Source organism: Anguilla anguilla, chromosome 5 (assembly GCF_013347855.1).
Source record: "Anguilla anguilla isolate fAngAng1 chromosome 5, fAngAng1.pri, whole genome shotgun sequence".
NCBI classification, from domain to species: Eukaryota; Metazoa; Chordata; class Actinopteri; order Anguilliformes; family Anguillidae; genus Anguilla; species Anguilla anguilla.
Window position 1 is genome coordinate 64,698,906 of NC_049205.1, and position 17,500 is coordinate 64,716,405.

The 17,500-nt window shown below is 44.6% G+C and overlaps 2 protein-coding genes across 8 annotated transcripts in view; both read right to left on the reverse strand.

Moving 5' to 3' along the window:
* kdm2aa (lysine (K)-specific demethylase 2Aa) overlaps positions 1-14,219 on the reverse strand; it is a 27,040-nt gene extending 12,821 nt beyond the window's left edge. The window contains exons 1-11 of one of the 5 annotated variants that reach the window (XM_035419609.1): positions 13,185-14,219; positions 10,203-10,289; positions 4,542-4,680; positions 4,278-4,356; positions 3,008-3,054; positions 2,608-2,786; positions 2,356-2,462; positions 2,076-2,169; positions 1,808-1,961; positions 1,403-1,518; positions 1,022-1,148 (exon numbers count right to left, since the gene is read on the reverse strand). In XM_035419609.1, coding sequence (XP_035275500.1) covers positions 1,022-1,148; positions 1,403-1,518; positions 1,808-1,961; positions 2,076-2,169; positions 2,356-2,462; positions 2,608-2,786; positions 3,008-3,054; positions 4,278-4,356; positions 4,542-4,680; positions 10,203-10,289; positions 13,185-13,220 — 1,165 coding nt within the window. In that variant the 5' untranslated portion in view covers positions 13,221-14,219. Of the gene's footprint in view, positions 1-1,021; positions 1,149-1,402; positions 1,519-1,807; positions 1,962-2,075; positions 2,170-2,355; positions 2,463-2,607; positions 2,787-3,007; positions 3,055-4,277; positions 4,357-4,541; positions 4,681-8,941; positions 9,098-10,202; positions 10,290-13,184 lie in introns of those variants that run through there. The other 4 variants (XM_035419614.1, XM_035419611.1, XM_035419612.1 and 1 more) reach the window with 4 other exon arrangements.
* Positions 14,220-16,034: 1,815 nt separating this feature from the next.
* The window catches only part of zgc:165520 (uncharacterized protein LOC571872 homolog), a 20,456-nt gene continuing 18,990 nt past the window's right edge, over positions 16,035-17,500 (reverse strand). For all 3 annotated transcript variants that reach the window (XM_035419615.1, XM_035419617.1, XM_035419616.1), the window contains 2 exons: positions 17,453-17,500; positions 16,035-16,808 (listed from right to left, as the gene is read on the reverse strand). The exon at positions 17,453-17,500 is cut by the window's right edge and continues 40 nt beyond it. In XM_035419615.1, coding sequence (XP_035275506.1) covers positions 17,463-17,500 — 38 coding nt within the window. In that variant the 3' untranslated portion in view covers positions 16,035-16,808; positions 17,453-17,462. The remainder of the gene's footprint in view (positions 16,809-17,452) is intronic.

Below are 17,500 nucleotides of genomic sequence, written 5' to 3' on the forward strand. Positions count from 1 at the left end.
CATTATCATCATCCACAACCATTATTAACATTACCCACACCATTATAATCACCCACAACCACCATTATCATCGTCCACAACTACCATTATCATTACACACAACCACCATTATCATCATCCACAACCACAGTTATCATTACCCACACCATTATCATCATCCACAACCACCATTATATTACCCATGACCACCATTATCATTATCCACAACCACCACTATCATTCCCTACAACAACCGTTATTATGACCCACACACCGTTATCATCATCCACAACCACCATTATCATCATCCACAACCACCATTATCATGTCCCACAATCATTAACTATTATCATTACCCACAACCACTAATACTCAATGACAACATACTATCTACAACCGCTAACTACTATTCATTATCCACTACCACTAACTACTATCACTAGCCACAACTGCTAGCTGTTATTCACTGTCCATAACCCTTACTATTCACTATCCATAGCACCTACCTACATATTCATTATCCACAGCAGCTAACTGCTATTCACTATACACAACTGTTAACTAATCTTCATTATCAACTACAACCAGAAGAAATCTGCAAAAACAATCACCAACTACCATTTTTAACATTCATTATCCAGGACTGGGGGAAACATACATGCTCACACAGACCCTAAGCATTCATTATCCAGGAGTGGGGGAAACACACATGCTCACACAAACCCTAAGAATTCATTATCCAGGACTGGGGAAACGCACATGCTCACAGACCCTAAGCATCCATTATCCAGGACTGGGGGAAACACACATGCTCACACAGACCCTAAGCATTCATTATCCAGGACTTGGGGAAACACACATGCTCACACAGACCCACACAGACCCTAAGCATTCATTATCCAGGACTGGGGAAACGCACATGCTCACACAGACCCTAAGCATTCGTTATCCAAGACTGGGGGAAACACACATGCTCACACAGACCCTAAGCATTCATTATCCTCTACAGGAGAGCCCGGGGATGAAGGCGGTGTGCACGTACCGATGCCCAGGGAGTACTTCTGGAACTCGGGGGTGAGGTGGGAGGTGTTGGTCAGGCTGTACAGGTAGCGCTCCAGGACGTACCAGCACATCTCGTAGTAAAAAGGGTAGCGGAATTTGGCTGGGACCTGGAGGGGGAGGGGGGATGCAGAGACACTTGTGTATCAAATCCATTCACTACCTGAAGCACTATATCCTGAAGGTCCCTGCTGAGCCTGCTATGGCAGAAGAGTGGCATGCTTCTGCTCTGACCGTACAGTGCGTTTGCTACTGTGCGCTCCTTGCTTAACCGTGCTGTGTGCCTGCTCGTAAGTCTAAATGTCTAAATGTGATGCACATATAAACTGCACGCGCGCACACACACACACACACACACACTCACCCGTGTTCGGTCCTCAATGTTGGAGATGTGAAGCTGCATGGGGATGTTGAAGCTGTGCAGGAAGTTCCCCCCAAACACCAGCGTGTCCACCGGAGTGTAGACGGCATGGATCCACCCTGAAACACGCACACACGCGCACACGAATACACACAGATGAATAATCTTGAGTAGCTGGGGCTCCACTTTGAGGCAGCAATTCAAGCCAGCTTCATCAAATCTTGTTAGAAGCAATAAAATGACATTAAGACTGGGTTTCTGCCAAAAATCCTGCAACTTCCCTTTCCATAACCTCAGAAGCTGCTATCAAACTGACTGGGACAGCTTCAGCTCTGTCTGTCCCCATGGGTCCTGCAGACACAGCTCCAGTGAGACAGAGGGGTGTGAATACCTGAGGGGATCGAATACCTGAGGGGATCATAAAGGTGTAGCCCTGCTTTAGCTCGATCCTCTGACAGTCTGTGGCCTTGTCTCCAAGGAAGATGTCACCTTGTTTCCCTGACAACACCCAATTCTCATACAGCTCCAGGTTCTGTGGAGTGGGTGGGATCAGCCAGAACACCTGGGTGGGAAAGAGACACACGGATGAGAATCAGCTTTTTTCTGTTCATGGGAAGCCAGCTAGGCTCCATGGGAATTGTAGTTCTCAAAGATGGAATTTGTAGTCCATCCTCACCTTGCCGCCCCGCAGAATGTGGTACCAGACAGAAGTGCCCCCAAAATCAACGTGGAAGTCTGTGTAGCAGCCCTGCACGCTCATCAAACAGTACCTGTGGGAGGGTAGTGGGGCATGGGGGGGGGAGAAGAAGGCTAAAGAAATGGTCCATCTCCACTGGTATATTAAGGAAATGGTAATTGGAGGGAGAAGGAGACAGAGAGAGAGAGAGAGGGAGGGGAGAGAGACAGATAGGGAGAGACAGAGAGAGAGAGAGAGAATGGGGAAGCTCCTCACTCACTTCTGTACTTTGGGGTACTGCATATCGATGATGGCATTGGTAGAGTCTCTCTGACGCTCCTTCAGGTGTCGTGGCCACATGTTGTCCACCCAATCGATAATATCTACCTGCACACGCACAGAACAACCTCACTGCAGATGCAGAGCCCACACAGGAGCAGACACTCTGCAGGTATGTACTGACATGCACAACACTGCTATGCACACACGCACAGCTGTATGCAGGTGTACACAGGGCTGTAGGGTGACGCACCGATGCAGGCCTCTTGACCAGGTTCTCCAGTTTGGTGTGGCTGAACTCCAGGCTAATGACGTTGTAGAGCTTCTCCCGCTGGGCGGGCGGAGTCTCATAGTACCGCCTCCACTGCGCCATTGACATCTCTATCCCCTTCTGAGTGGTGACATCCATCACATCTATCACCCTCCGACTGCCTGGGGGGCGAGGGAGAGACAGAGTGAGAGAGAGAGGGGGAGGGAGAGAGAGAGTGAGCAGGAGAGAGGGGAGTGAACGAGAGACAGAGGGAGAGAGAGTGAGTTAGTAGGAGAGAGAGAGAGAGCACGAGAGAGGGAGAGGGGTAAGATAGAGGGGAGTCAGAGAGAGAGAGGGGAGGGCGAGGGAGGTGTAAAGACAGAAACGGGGAGGGTAAGCTTACCTACAAACACCTTGACATCGTTCACACTGAAGTCTGGGTCTGGCATCCTAATGGAGAAAAAGCTTATTAATATCCGTATTATCATGCTTTCTGGTCATTCAATTAAGATGTCTGAGCATAATGCAACTGAGAGAGAGAGAGAGAGAGAAAAGTGCGGCCATCTCTGATTTCATCATGTGAAAACTGGTGCCTAATCTTGCTGGTATGAATACAGTTACAAAACACTGCAGTGAGTGACTCAATTAAACAGACACATCCTGTCAGACATTTAGCTGCTTCTTCTAAGTCGCTAAGATAAAATAAAAACATTAACCCTTTAGAACTCAGTAGAACCCTCGAATACTTCCGCAGAATCCCTGTCATTTTCAAAGGAAGTAGAAATTTTACCAATATTTTACTAAAATAACTCAATAACTGCAATGTTTAATTGCAAGTTATATTCATTTTAAAGAGTTACTGCTTTTCAGTATTATACTTTATACTAATACTATACCCACTTAAAAATTACCATTTACTGCTTATAATGTAGCACAATTTATTAGTAATAATAATAATAATCATCATAATATCATAAGGGGACAACAGGGCAATGTCACACAGTAACATATTTAAATTTCAGGCAATGAACAAGAGTTCAAACATTTTACCTATGAGAAATGACATGTAATATTATTAGATGAGCAAGCTACCCAGTACATTAACCAGCAAAAATATGATAAATTAACTTATACAACTTACAGCATTTGAAACCCAGCTATCTAGCTAGATTGTTAGTAGGCTATCAAATGTTACAAAACTATAAATACTGCTGTTATAATCAATATAAGTAACATTACAATATTCAAGACCAAGATTTATTGCTAACTAGCTAGCTACGTTTATAATTATGTTTTTACTGTTGTCTAGCCTAGTTAATCATTATGTGCTCAGTTAACAGCTAGTGAACACATTATTCATCCTATCACTGAGCGCATCCACAGCCAATATCCCTGAAAAGTCAAACGAGGACGTGTTGCTCCCGCTGGGTAACTGTGAACACACACATTTATATGATGGACGTCACAGAGCTGTTCTGATTGACTTGAAAAGTGCTGTATTTTCTTCTAGGTTATAATGGGTTCACTTTGTGGCAGACACATAGTACTAGTGTGACGAACGAACGAAAACGAACAGAGACCAATTCATATGCCTCCCCCGCCCCGCCCCAATTTCATAGTGCAGGATGAGGAGAGGAGAGAAGGAGAAGGAGAGAGACAGGGAGAGATCATACTTGATGCCCAGTCCGTCTGGCTTCTCAAAGATGATGGGGTCTCTGAGCCCCCCCCTCTGGATGTACTCAAACGTGAAGTCTGCAGGCAGGCAGGAAACGCAAACCAGAATTTAAAATATGGGCATAAAAATAAAAAAGCACAGTGCTGCATCATTAAACACGGACTTCAAAGTGAACACTTTAATGTTAAAGGGTTAATGTTACAGTTTAAGGGTTTCCGTTAGAAAGCTTAATGCTGAAAGGTTAGACTGGAAGGGGGCTGACCTTTCCCCTCCATGCGCTTGACCCGGTCAGAGCTGAACCTGCTACTCGTCAGTTTCTCTTCCAGGTCGAAGGTCCTCTTCCCCTCAATTTCGTCATCCGAAATGCCATCGTCCTGGTAGCGCCGTCGCGTGCCCGACCGCTGAGGACCGGGGAACACAGAACATTCAGCCATGTTGATTTTTCTGATCATACAGGGAAAAACTGCTAATCTTGTCAAGGACTTGTTGCTGAAAGCAACTTTCTTCTGCATCACATTTACTCAAAGGAAACACATCCCCATTCCCTACATCAGAACCACACAGGGCCCAATAAATACACACACACACTCACACGGCCCAATAAATACATGTAAACACAACTCCACACAGAGGGCCCATTAAATACATGTAAATACAATGTAATCATTCAATAAATGACTTGCAATGTACTGGTATATAAAAGGTTCATGACGACGATGAGACACACACAGAAAATAGCTTCTAAGACAACTTTTCTGGATATTTATACTGAACCCTATGTCTCGGTTAGGTTAGAGGAAGAACTAGGACATGTGTTCTGGATGGGACATCATGCAGCCCACCATGTTTGAAGAAATAAATCTTTCATTATGTACCAGTATATCAAAACATATGAAGTAGCAGCCTGACATAATTTCCTGCTGTTCTCTAATGTTAAAGTATTCCTAGCTAGAAAACCCAAGTAATTTCAAGAATATTTTTTACCACATTCAAGTATTTATTATTGTTCATCTATGAATTACTCAACCAATTATGAATGAATAAAAGCATGTGCAGGGACGGTTTTAATGGCAAGCTAAAGACCTAGCTTCACAGCATTTACCCCTTGGCTGAGTGGGGTTGCGGGGGACCTAACGGCACTGCGCAGGTCCACACACACAGTGACTGCGCCTCACCCTAACGGCACTGCGCAGGTCCACACACAGTGACTGCGCCTCACCCTCACGGCACTGCGCAGGTCCACACACACAGTGACTGCGCCTCACCCTAACGGCACTGCGCAGGTCCACACACACAGTGACTGCGCCTCACCCTAACGGCACTGCGCAGGTCCACACACACAGTGACTGCGCCTCACCCTAACGGCACTGCGCAGGTCCACACACACAGTGACTGCGCCTCACCCTAACGGCACTGCGCAGGTCCACACACACAGTGACTGCGCCTCACCCTAACGGCACTGCGCAGGTCCACACACACAGTGACTGCGCCTCACCCTAACGGCACTGCGCAGGTCCACACACACAGTGACTGGGCCTCACCCTAACGGCACTGCGCAGGTCCACACACACAGTGACTGCGCCTCACCCTAACGGCACTGCGCAGGTCCACACACACAGTGACTGCGCCTCACTCTAACGGCACTGCGCCTCACCCTCACGGCGCTGCGCAGGTCCACACACACAGTGACTGTGCCTCACCCTAACGGCACTGCGCAGGTCCACACACACAGTGACTGCGCCTCAACCTAACGGCACTGCGCAGGTCCACACACACAGTGACTGCGCCTCAACCTAACGGCACTGCGCCTCACCCTCACGGCGCTGCGCAGGTCCACACACAGTGACTGCGCCTCAACCTAACAGCACGGCACTGTCTCTCCTGTAGTACTATTTGGCCTATAGGGTGTAAAACAGCCAGGGTCTGCTGTAGTACCGAGTATGGCCTGTAGGGTGTAAAATAATCAGGTTCTGCTGTAGTACTGTTATTGGCCTGTAGGGTGTAAAATAGTCAGGTTCTGCTGTAGTACTGAGTATGGCCTGTAGGGTGTAAAATAGTCAGGTTCTGCTGTAGTACTGTGTTTGGCCTCTAGTGTGTAAAATAAACAGGCCTGGTTGAAGTACCGTGTTTGACCTGTAGGGTGTAAAATAATCTGGCTCAGCTGTAGTACAGTGTTTGGCCAGTAGGGTGTAAAATGGCCAGTGGTTTGCAATGCAGCTGAGCTGTAGCGCTCCTGGCACAGCTGTGGGAGCAGAGCGGGTGTTGGGGGAGGGGAGGGAGAAATAAAAGATCAAAGAGCTCTTCAGGCTGAGATGTTCTCGGCACTAATAAAACTGCAAAATACAGCATGGGCTGCAAATGGGGAGGGGCTATGAATGCAAATTCTTTAATTAATGAAAGAAGAAAAAAATGACTTAAAATAACAGCTTTGGCTTCAATGGGACCCCAGAGGTGTGTCAGAGGAAGACAGCAGCTTCAGACTCTCCCTTTGGCCTCTCCCTCAGGAGAGCTGCCCTCACCGTGTCCGCTCTCTCTATGGTGGAGAGAATGAGTCTGAACGGGAGGCCCTGACCTCACCCTAAAGCACACCCCAAGGGCACAAGAAATGAAAAAGGAGTCATCCCATGAAACTCAATTTCCCATGATACCTTGCATTGTCTGCTGTTGACGACGAACAAGACCAACACCCCTTTAAGCATTTGGCAGTATGGGGCTGAAAGGGTTTAAAGCAGGTTGTTGTCAACGTATAAAGCTGTGATTAGTATTCAGTTAGGGGCTCAATCAGACCTAATTAATAAATCAGGCTAGATGGAGTGAGAGAGTGCAGAGAACAAGGATTATGGCCCTGAACCTGCATAACTCCAACACCAACCTCCTCCACTGCAGCATCACCACTACAAACCAATCTACAGCACAGCCTGCGTACCAAAGCACAGACACACACACACACATATTTAACAAACACTCACAAACACACGCACACACACACACAAACACACGTAACACACATTTAACACACACACGCACTTAACACACATTTAACAGACACTTAACACACATTTAACAAACACTCATGGACACACACACATACACAAACACACACACTTAACGCACATTTAACAAACACACACACTTAACACGCATTTAACAAACACTCATGGACATGTGCAGACACAAACACACACACTTAACACACACTTAAATACTCACGGACACGCGCACACACACACAAACACACTTAACACACATTTAACAAACACACGCACTTAACAGACATTTAAGAAACAGACACTTAACACACATTTAACAAATACTCATGGACACAGGCACATACACAAACACACACTTAACAAGCATCTAACAAACACACACACACACACTTAAGGCACACTTAAACACTCACGGACACACGTAACACACATTTAACAAACAGACACTTAACACAAGTTTAACAAACACACACATACACACTTAACACACATTTAACACACACACACACAAACGCACACACTCATACACAAACACACACACTTAACGCACATTTAACAAACACTCATGGACACACGTGCAGACACAAACACACACACATAACACACATTTAACAAACACACACTTAACACACGTTTAACAAACACACACATACACACTTAACACACATTTAACACACACACACACGCATACACAAACACACACACTTAACGCACATTTAACAAACACTCATGGACACACGTGCAGACAAACACACACACATAACACACGTTTAACAAACACACACATACACACTTAACACACATTTAACACACACACACACACGCATACACAAACACACACCCATAACAAACACACACTTAACACACGTTTAACAAACACACACATACACACTTAACACACAACACACACACACACGCGCATACACAAACACACACACATAACACACATTTAACAAACACACACTTAACACACGTTTAACAAACACACACATACACACTTAACACACATTTAACACACACACACACACACACACACACACACGCATACACAAACACACACACATAACACACATTTAACAAACACACACATAACACACATTTAACACACACTCACACACACACGCATGCTGAAACAGACGCAGTTCCAGGGGCTAGCAGTCCTGTGGTGTAACAGACTGAGCCCCAGAGGGGCTGGGCCAGGCTCCAGAGCAAACAGGCCTGAAGGGTTATGGCACTCCTTATTCAGCACAGGCCGTGGGTCTGCAGCTCCAGGTATAAATCAGCCATCCCAGCAGCAGTGTGAAACGCGCAGGACACCTGTCCTCTGTGTGCTGGGTGCACAGCGTAGCGGCTAGCCTCCCCATCCCCCAGAGCTGAGACTGCTGCAGCGTCCACAGTGCGCTGCTGCAGCAGCACAGTTCAGCCCCGCCATTCAACAGCACGCACTCCGCCACCCTAACCCACAACACATCAGCCCCGCCATTCAACAACACGCACTCCGCCACCCTAACCCACAACACATCAGCCCCGCCATTCAACAACACGCAATCCGCCACCAACCTAATCCACAACACACACAGGCCAAGGCCACAAGCCCCCGTCTCCCTGTCCAGAAACAGACAAACAACGTAACGACAGGCCTAGCAGCCAAGTCTGTCTGTCTACTACACACCTCGCACCTTCAGAGTCACCATTCCTCTCTTCCTTCTCTCCATCCCTGCATCAGTACCCCAGCATGTTACTGCCACATCTCCCTCCATCCTCTCTTCCTGAGAAAGGCCTGCAGCTCCTCTGTCATCACTCTCCTCTGCAGTGTCTCCTCCCTTCTCTCTCTCTCCCTCCCCACCCCCCTACAAACACTCACTGCTCACATGCTCTCTCTCTCTGCTTCGCTCCCCCTCTCACATACTCTCCCACTGCTTTATCTCTCTCTCTTCCTCTCTCTGCTTCTCTCTCTCAGTGGCCAGTGTGAGCAGAGTTATGGCCTCTCCTGGCCTCTGTCTTTATAGTTGAAGTATTTACCTATATAACCCTAACCCTACACATCTCCCTCCCTGTCTTACCTGTTCTGCTTCATGCTCCATTGTGTGCATGCGTGCGAAGCGTTTCAACACATGCACAGACAGACAAAACAAAAAAAACACCTACAAGAGTATGATCTAAAACCATTACACCACTATATTTCAACATTAGATCCTGCAGGAATAGCAGAAACCTAAAAACAGCACTGCCAGGACATTTGTGTGAACGCTCCACGCGCACAGCGTTGGTCTCAGGCCCACACACAGAGCGGTGTGAGCACTCGACTGTGCTGCAGCAGCTCCACTGCATTGCCTGCGCAGCTGGGGGAGCGCATTGCCTACGCAGCTGGGGGAGCGCACTGCATGCGCAGCTGGGGGACTGTATTGCCTGCGCAGCTGGGGGAGCGCATTGCCTACGCAGCTGGGGGAGCGCACTGCCTGCGCAGCTGGGGGAGCGTATTGCCTGCGCAGCTGGGGGAGCGCACTGCCTGCGCAGCTGGGGGAGCGTATTGCCTGCGCAGCTGGGGGAGCGTATTGCTGCGCAGCTGGGGGAGCGCACTGCCTGCGCAGCTGGGGGAGCGCACTGCCTGCGCAGCTGGGGGAACGCACTGCCTGCGCAGCCCGGGAGCGCACTGCCTGCGCAGCTAGACTGCAGGCAGGCCAGCCCAGTGGGCCAGACGAGGACAGTCTGGGCAGCACCGCAGCATATTGCTGAGGACGCTGGGATTGTACTTCACAGGTTGCAGGTTTGATTCCCAGGTGAGGTACTGCCGTCACACCCATGAGCAAATGTACTTAACCTGAACTGTGTCAGTGAAATATCCAGCCGTGTAAGTGGATTGTATATAAAAAACAAAAAAAAACAGAGTGATCTGTGCAAGTTGAGATAACAGCATTTGCTAAATTTCTAACCTGCACATTTCGTGTGATGATTGGCACCCTCCCTCCTTGGTCCATGGTACAGTCCATTAGCACACCATCAAGATTCGATTCCACACCCTGCAAAAGGGCATATATTTTTCCTATTCCCCGTTGGACACAGGAGGGCGGGCAATTTTAGCTTTATGAATCAGAACATGTTTGCACTCTCAGATTCAGTCCCAGAATTTCCACAGTTCCCACCCCTTTTTAATCTCAACTTTTTTTCTCGTTATTTCTTTTTGTCCATCTGGAAGTGCCAAGAGCAGCAGGCAATCAGCACACAGCCATGACACTCACGCAGCTGAAACATGGGCTCTCCTCCACCACACTGAGCCACACAGTACTACAGGAGAGCAAGCACCAATCCAGGGGGAGGAGACTACCTTCAGTACAATCTGCTGACCTGCTGGAGCCTTTCTGAGTAGCGATGGTGTGCCAATGAGACAGAAAGCCAGAGTTTCAGCAGACTGGTCAGGTGCTAGCATTAGCTGCAACGATCGTAGAAATGAAGGGTAACAAAAATGACCAAACCTTCTATTCAGTACGAACAGCCGCGCGATGGAAGGTGGACTGTTTTACTACAAAGGAGTTCTCAACCTGTTACTGGCCAAAAAAAAATGAACGGAAGTCAACTGGGAGCTTCATTAATGCCGCAACATAAACCCTGATAATGACAATTAGAAATCTTCTATTCCCCATTTTTCTTTAAACAGGAAAAAAAAACCCGTCTTCCTCAATGTATGGTGAACCATGCGGAATGAAAACTAATATTTGTCGAGGTAATATGGTGCTGAAACTATTTTAGTATTTTACAACAGAAGACCACAACGTATGGCATCTCATTTATGAAGCTAGGATTTGAGGTGCAAACTGCTGCAAACACATGTGGTAAAGCGCTAAGCTAGCAACTGAAGCTACTGAATGGTGTTAATGTCATCATCCACTGACACATCACCTCATTTTATCAAAGTATCTCTGGGTAAGCTAATAAACTTCAGCTGACTTAAAGGGGAAATGCATCATAAAATTAATTTTGATGCAAAACTGATCTGTCTACTTATGATATGGTCAAGAAACACATGCCAGTCACAACACACCAATCTTCCACAGATCAGTGTCCCGTCCCATGGAGTCTCCACACACCACACCCAAACTCAATTTACTGACTCACAGTTGAGCCAGAGGTGTGACGTGGCAAGTAAACTACCAAGAAAACTACCGCTAAAATATACATTTTCAATCTATACGTTTTTAATCTTCCAACACTGGGAATGAGGGATACATAGTGCAAGACCATGTGTGGTTCTCCTTTTACCCTCCAGCCCACATGACCAATAACACGGTTCACACATGGACTAGCAGTGTCCCAGTGATGCGGCTCAGCCTGTGAGCTTGTGCTCGTGTCTGGTGCTTTTACTGACTGGGCCACTCCACAACCCTCTGTCTATCTTCTGCAACAGTTTACAGGGCCAGACACAATGCACCAACTGTGACCCCAGTCCCATACGGTAATGACAGCACAGCACCCTAATGACCATAATTAACCTGCCCTGTACAGGCCTCTGTCGCGCTGCTCACACTCAATAGCGACTAATTGCGGGGGAGTGAAGAACATTTGGGACCCGCCACAGCAGAGCCGCGAGTATCCACCTGATCTGTCAGAATCCGGCACGCTCTCTTTTAAACCGCTTCCACACTCGAGCTGCCGCGAGGACAGGGGCCTCAGCTGGTTGCATGAACTCAGCACGGCAGCCACAAACACGCGGCTATTAAGGCAATATCAAGATAGAAGCCAACAAACCTGCAGCCCTAGTTAATGATCCCGAACAGAGCTTTTAAAAAATAACGTGCGTCGGGAAACACTGTACCAGTTCATGATGGAATTGTAACCGTCCCTGGATACGAGCATCTATCGCATAAATTAAGAACCTATGTGACATTACAATCACTTAAACGTAAGCGCGGTATTGTATTAATTGGTAATACTCATTGTAATTTTTTAACCGTATCGAATCAATAAACAAATGTTCACGAGTCAGATGACAAGTATTTGCACTTCACAGGGAACAATACCATACACCCCAAAGTATTCATAAAAACAAAGTTTTGCTACACACATAAATTGCGCTCAAAATGTATTATAACCGCGGGTGCTCAGGAGATAAGAGAGGTGGCGCGAGGTCACTGACAGAAATACCCGTCACCCAGCGTACGGTGGGACAATAATTTACAGTTCATTTGATCTCGTCATATCACATCTTACAGCCTCCGTTAAAAATTGAGCAAGTGGAAAATGTAATTGCAACCCGACTGACTGGTTAGTTCAGGACTGATAGCAGCAAAAATGCACGAACAAATGTGTTTCTGTCAAGTGGCAGGCTAGCTGGGTACAGTTCCACACATCAAAAACATGGAAATTACACAATGTCCTACAAGAACTAAACCACCCAATAACCGACACTCCTGTCCTACCTTTCACATTAAAACGCTGTCCAAAAGAACTTAAATCGGCTAGGTACAAGAGGACTGCCTATCACCCAACTTGGGTAGGCAACGATGTAAGTTATCTAACTTGCAAAGTAACTTAGCTAGCGAATACGTGCGACTCAGTATAATGCTTAGACGTAGTTTCATTTTGAGATGCTGTAAAAATAATCAGGTTTCGTTTCTATTTGTCGAGCTATTAATGACAACAATTACAACTCAAGTTCAGCTCTAGATAACTGCCACTCAGACATGCGTCTATGGCCATACCAACACAAGACAAACCAATGTACGCTTTGAAAGCTTCCTAGCTACCATAGCTAAAGTTGGAATCAGTTACTTGTTAGGCTAGCTATGCAACTTTTTTGATCTTGTCGACAACAGCAAAGGGTAATCTGCCCAAAAAAATGTAATCCAAACGACAAACAAATATTTTATTTACATTCCAAAAATATACTTTTAAACCTATACAAACAGGATAGAACTTACCAATCGCTTGCTGTATCGAGGACGGGCGTCTTCCATGATCAACGTAATTTGGAACGTAACTTAGCTTGATAAGCGTGATTCGCTCCCTACGGCGAATCGCTGTTCAAATTATCCAGTATTTACTGCCGTTATTATCCACGTACGTTCTCTATAGCTATATGTGGTTGAAAAGAAACATAGCATGAAATAGCAAACAAATTAAAAGCGTGGCTGAAAATGCCCCTTTAGCACGTAGGCTGGCTAGCTAAGTTAGCTGAAATGAACCCTGCCATAGAAGTCGCTAAACTAAACATACCAACCACCTCAAAATAAAAAATATCGGTTATAAAAAATAACGAAAATCTATAAAAATATAAATTCTGTATTATATAACTGTATACACTGAATTGTCTCTAAATTAGCTCGCCAGCTAGCTACTTTAGCTAACAAGCTAGCTAGCTATCCCGCACTGAAAGGAAGCATCGCAAAACCCACACAAAAACGATGTCGAGAGAACGAAGCAGCTCGCTGGTTTTTAGCGTCGTTAGCGTGTTAGCCAGCTGGATTAACCTAGCTAGCTAGTGAAGCTAGCAACACGGGAAGGGTGTACGGCTACAGCCCGCTTACACGAATTGTAGCTGTGATGTTTATTAGCTAACCCACAGTCTACTGGTGTCCCTTGTGATTGTCGTTGTTGCTGATACTGGAGTGAGAGAAGTTGTCTTACACCTCGCCTGCCAAATAACGAACTATTTTGCTGGCTAGCTGGCTTTCACGAGCACGGAACGTCCAAGTTTAAAATCCAACGGCAGCTATTATTTTAGGAAGAACTTTCCGTCGTTTCGGTTGAACAAGTCCGACGAAGAGGTAGCTCAGTCGTTGCCCTTGAGACCTGCGAGATCACGTTTCGGGTTCACCCACAGAGTTTATTCTCATACACGAGTATTCTCGTTTTAAATCGCTGTCGTTGGTGGTATTATCCGATAAAGTTAATGTGGTCTGCCACTCGCCGCCATTTTCAAGTCGTCACAAAACAGCACTGGCTTCCACCGAAAACCCGCCTCCCGCCACAAAAGCGCCAATGTTTGAGGAAAACAGAGCAGCCGGCGATATTTCAATTGGTCTGTTTTGCTGCCACTTTGACTGGGAAATGGATGAAGAGGATTGGACGCACAGACCAAAAAGTTTACCAGATGGAAAATAACCAATGATAGCACGGCTGAAAAACAAAATGGGTTCTCACAGATAGGGAATTTGTGTCGATCAACGAAAGGAAAGCAGCCATTGGGTGTAATATCAAAACGAGGTCATCGAGGACGCCGATGAGTGGCTACTCTTCTCGGTGACATCTTAGCCGTATGGGCAAATTTTGTTATTCAACAAACACAGGATGACAATGTTTTAATCATCAATTTCTCAGCGCATTCGATTCTGAATGGCTTAATGCAGCATGTTCAAGATTTGGGCCAATCATAGCTAAACGCAATATATTGTATTGAATGTTCGTTGCATTCTGTCCAGTTTCGATGGCCTGTTCTGAATTGACCATTCTCAGCAGCCTAAAGGATGAACTCCATTGCTTCACGATTGCTATTGAAATAGCAAGCCTGCCCTTCTATGGGAGTTCAAATTCAAGAAGCGGCTGCTCCTTGGCTACAAAATATAGCGGCCTTGGCGAAGAAAAACGAAAATAAACTAGTTTTTTTGTTTCTAATATTTATTGTATTGTATATATTTGTATTGTTATAAGTAGAATACATTTTCATAATAAAAAGTCTTATAATATCTTTATAATATCTATATAATATTATACATATATATAAAATATAAGAAGGCAAAGAAAATAAGAGATTTAAAAGAGAGAAGGGTAGATATAAATTGTATATTCCATATTTATGTTAAATTATTCAATTCTTTGCAGATTCTCAGTGTTCTAATTGTTTTAGAATTTTTACTTTGTTTAAAAGATTTCAATAGTAAAGTCCAATTTAAACAAAGAGTACTCTCTTTTTCTTTAATCAATTTACGTTTATGAATAAAATACTTACCAAAAATCAAGAGAGGATTAATGAAAAATACATATTTTATTCAATTTTGTCATTATTTTAGTATCTTAGAGTAATGCATGCTTTCTACTATATTTCATCTTTGCACCAATAGTAAAACAAAAATAATGTTCAATATCTATCCAAAATGACATGGCATGAAAACAATCATTTAAAAAAAAAAAGATCAATGTTCCCTCTCTGACAGAACACACAACTTTCTTCTTATTACTTGGTTGAAAGGATATAATAATAATTTTATAAGACACTTCACGAAATTCCATTTCCATGTTTTGTCATTCAGAATGAACAAACAACCTTGAATAAGGCATATTCGATTCCCTTTATAATCCTCTAATAAATGAATTTGTACATGTTTGATCTTTGATGCTTTTACCCTTGTGTATAATATTATAATTGAAGGAATCAACCCACACACGCCTTCTTGAAACATGCAAGAGCCTTGTAAGTCCGTCTGGTATTGCAAAAATATGGCAAATTCCAATGGCTTTCAACGGGAGTTGATTTTTGAGATATTATTCATGTCTGTAACTTCATTTTCCTTTCCAGAATTCCGTTATCATCAATATTTTTTTTAACTCGACATTCTTATTTTTCATATCTTTATTCCTCCAAATTAGACAGTTATGGGGTAAAGTTACGTTCATAGGAAAATAAACTAGTAGTATCGTTGTAACAGCCCGTAGGCTAAGCGACGCCGACATAGTTTGCTGGTCACGACTGTCTTAATTTTTCCAAACTTCGAATGTTTTATGACCCAGAGGAAGATATACCATAGATTCACAAACACACATAGTCCGCGATCTCAAAGTGGATTTTTTTTAATTTTTAACAAGGATCATCAGCAGAAAGACATCGCTACAGAAACATACATGTACATAATAAAATAAAAAGGCCGGTATAAACATTCTACCTATGACAGCGCTACAAATGAATGGCTAGCCTATATAGGGGAATGAACGCACACAAACTTACACACACAGAGATGTCTGTTCATTTCTCTATTAACCCTTGCAATGCTGATAAATGTAGCTAGTCAGCGCAGTTAACTATGACTGTGGAAGTTTAAGAGCATCCCTGGGGCTGAGTCTCATCTTGGCTTTAACGTCAACAGCATCGTGTGTGTTCATCTCTCTGCAAATAGCAAACTCGTAACAAAAGAAAGGTTGAATCTTGTGGCGACTTGTTATTCAAACAATGTCCTGAATACAGTGGAGGACGCTGTTTCGCGCAAATCTTTCAAATACAAAGGTCCATCATCACCACTGTCGCTAAATTACCTTAAAAAAACAACACTACGGCATCTCTGTGTATTTTTGTTGAGGATGTGAGTTCGGTCATAATTTATTTATAAACTACGTGGTGCGATTCCTGTCTTTAACATCGAGAACCAATGTCCATTCTGGAGGGGAGATAAGGTAAGAGATGGTCAAGGTGAGTGACTGAATTTCAAAGGAGAAAGAGAGAAATTACAGACAGATAGGCATGTCTCTCTCTCTCTTCTAATGGTGTATTACTCATTTCTCAATGAAATTATTGTTCTTGTAATCCAGGCAGGATGCAGGGGACTTCTGAATCCCTGCAATTAAGGTACAGAAATATAAGTTGTGTCAAGCGACTCAGGGGAAAAATGAAGAAAAATCTGAGTAAAAGAACATTCAAAATGGTTTTGGAACTGAATTATAGTTTGCAATTGGTCACATTTGAGGGTGCATTTCATATCACGTGAAGCAAAATTGTGAGCTCACAAGCAAGGTGAGATAACTGCATAAGCAACTGCTTTAATTGATCAATTATGGGCCCATTATGGGCCCCCAAAAAATACCACACCCTACATTCCCTTACCTGTCCTGTTTCTATGGCACATTAAGGTATAGTTCATGTCACAGCGCTAGTTCTTTACCTGTCAGTTTCTATGGCACATTAAGGTATAGTTCATGTCACAGTGATAGTTCTTTACCTGTCAGTCTCTATGGCACATTAAGGTATAGTTCATGTCACAGTGCTAGTTCTTTACCTGTCCGTTTCTATGGCACATTAAGGTATATTTCATGTCACAGCGCTAGTTCTTTACCTGTCTGTTTCTATGACACATTAAGGTATAGTTCATGTCACAGCGCTATGGCACATTAAGGTATATTTCATGTCACAGCGCTAGTTCTTTACCTGTCCGTTTCTATGGCACATTAAGGTATAGTTCATGTCACAGTGCTAGCTCTTTACCTGCAGGTTTCTATGTGACGAAGCTGTACACCACAGAGACAAGGATGA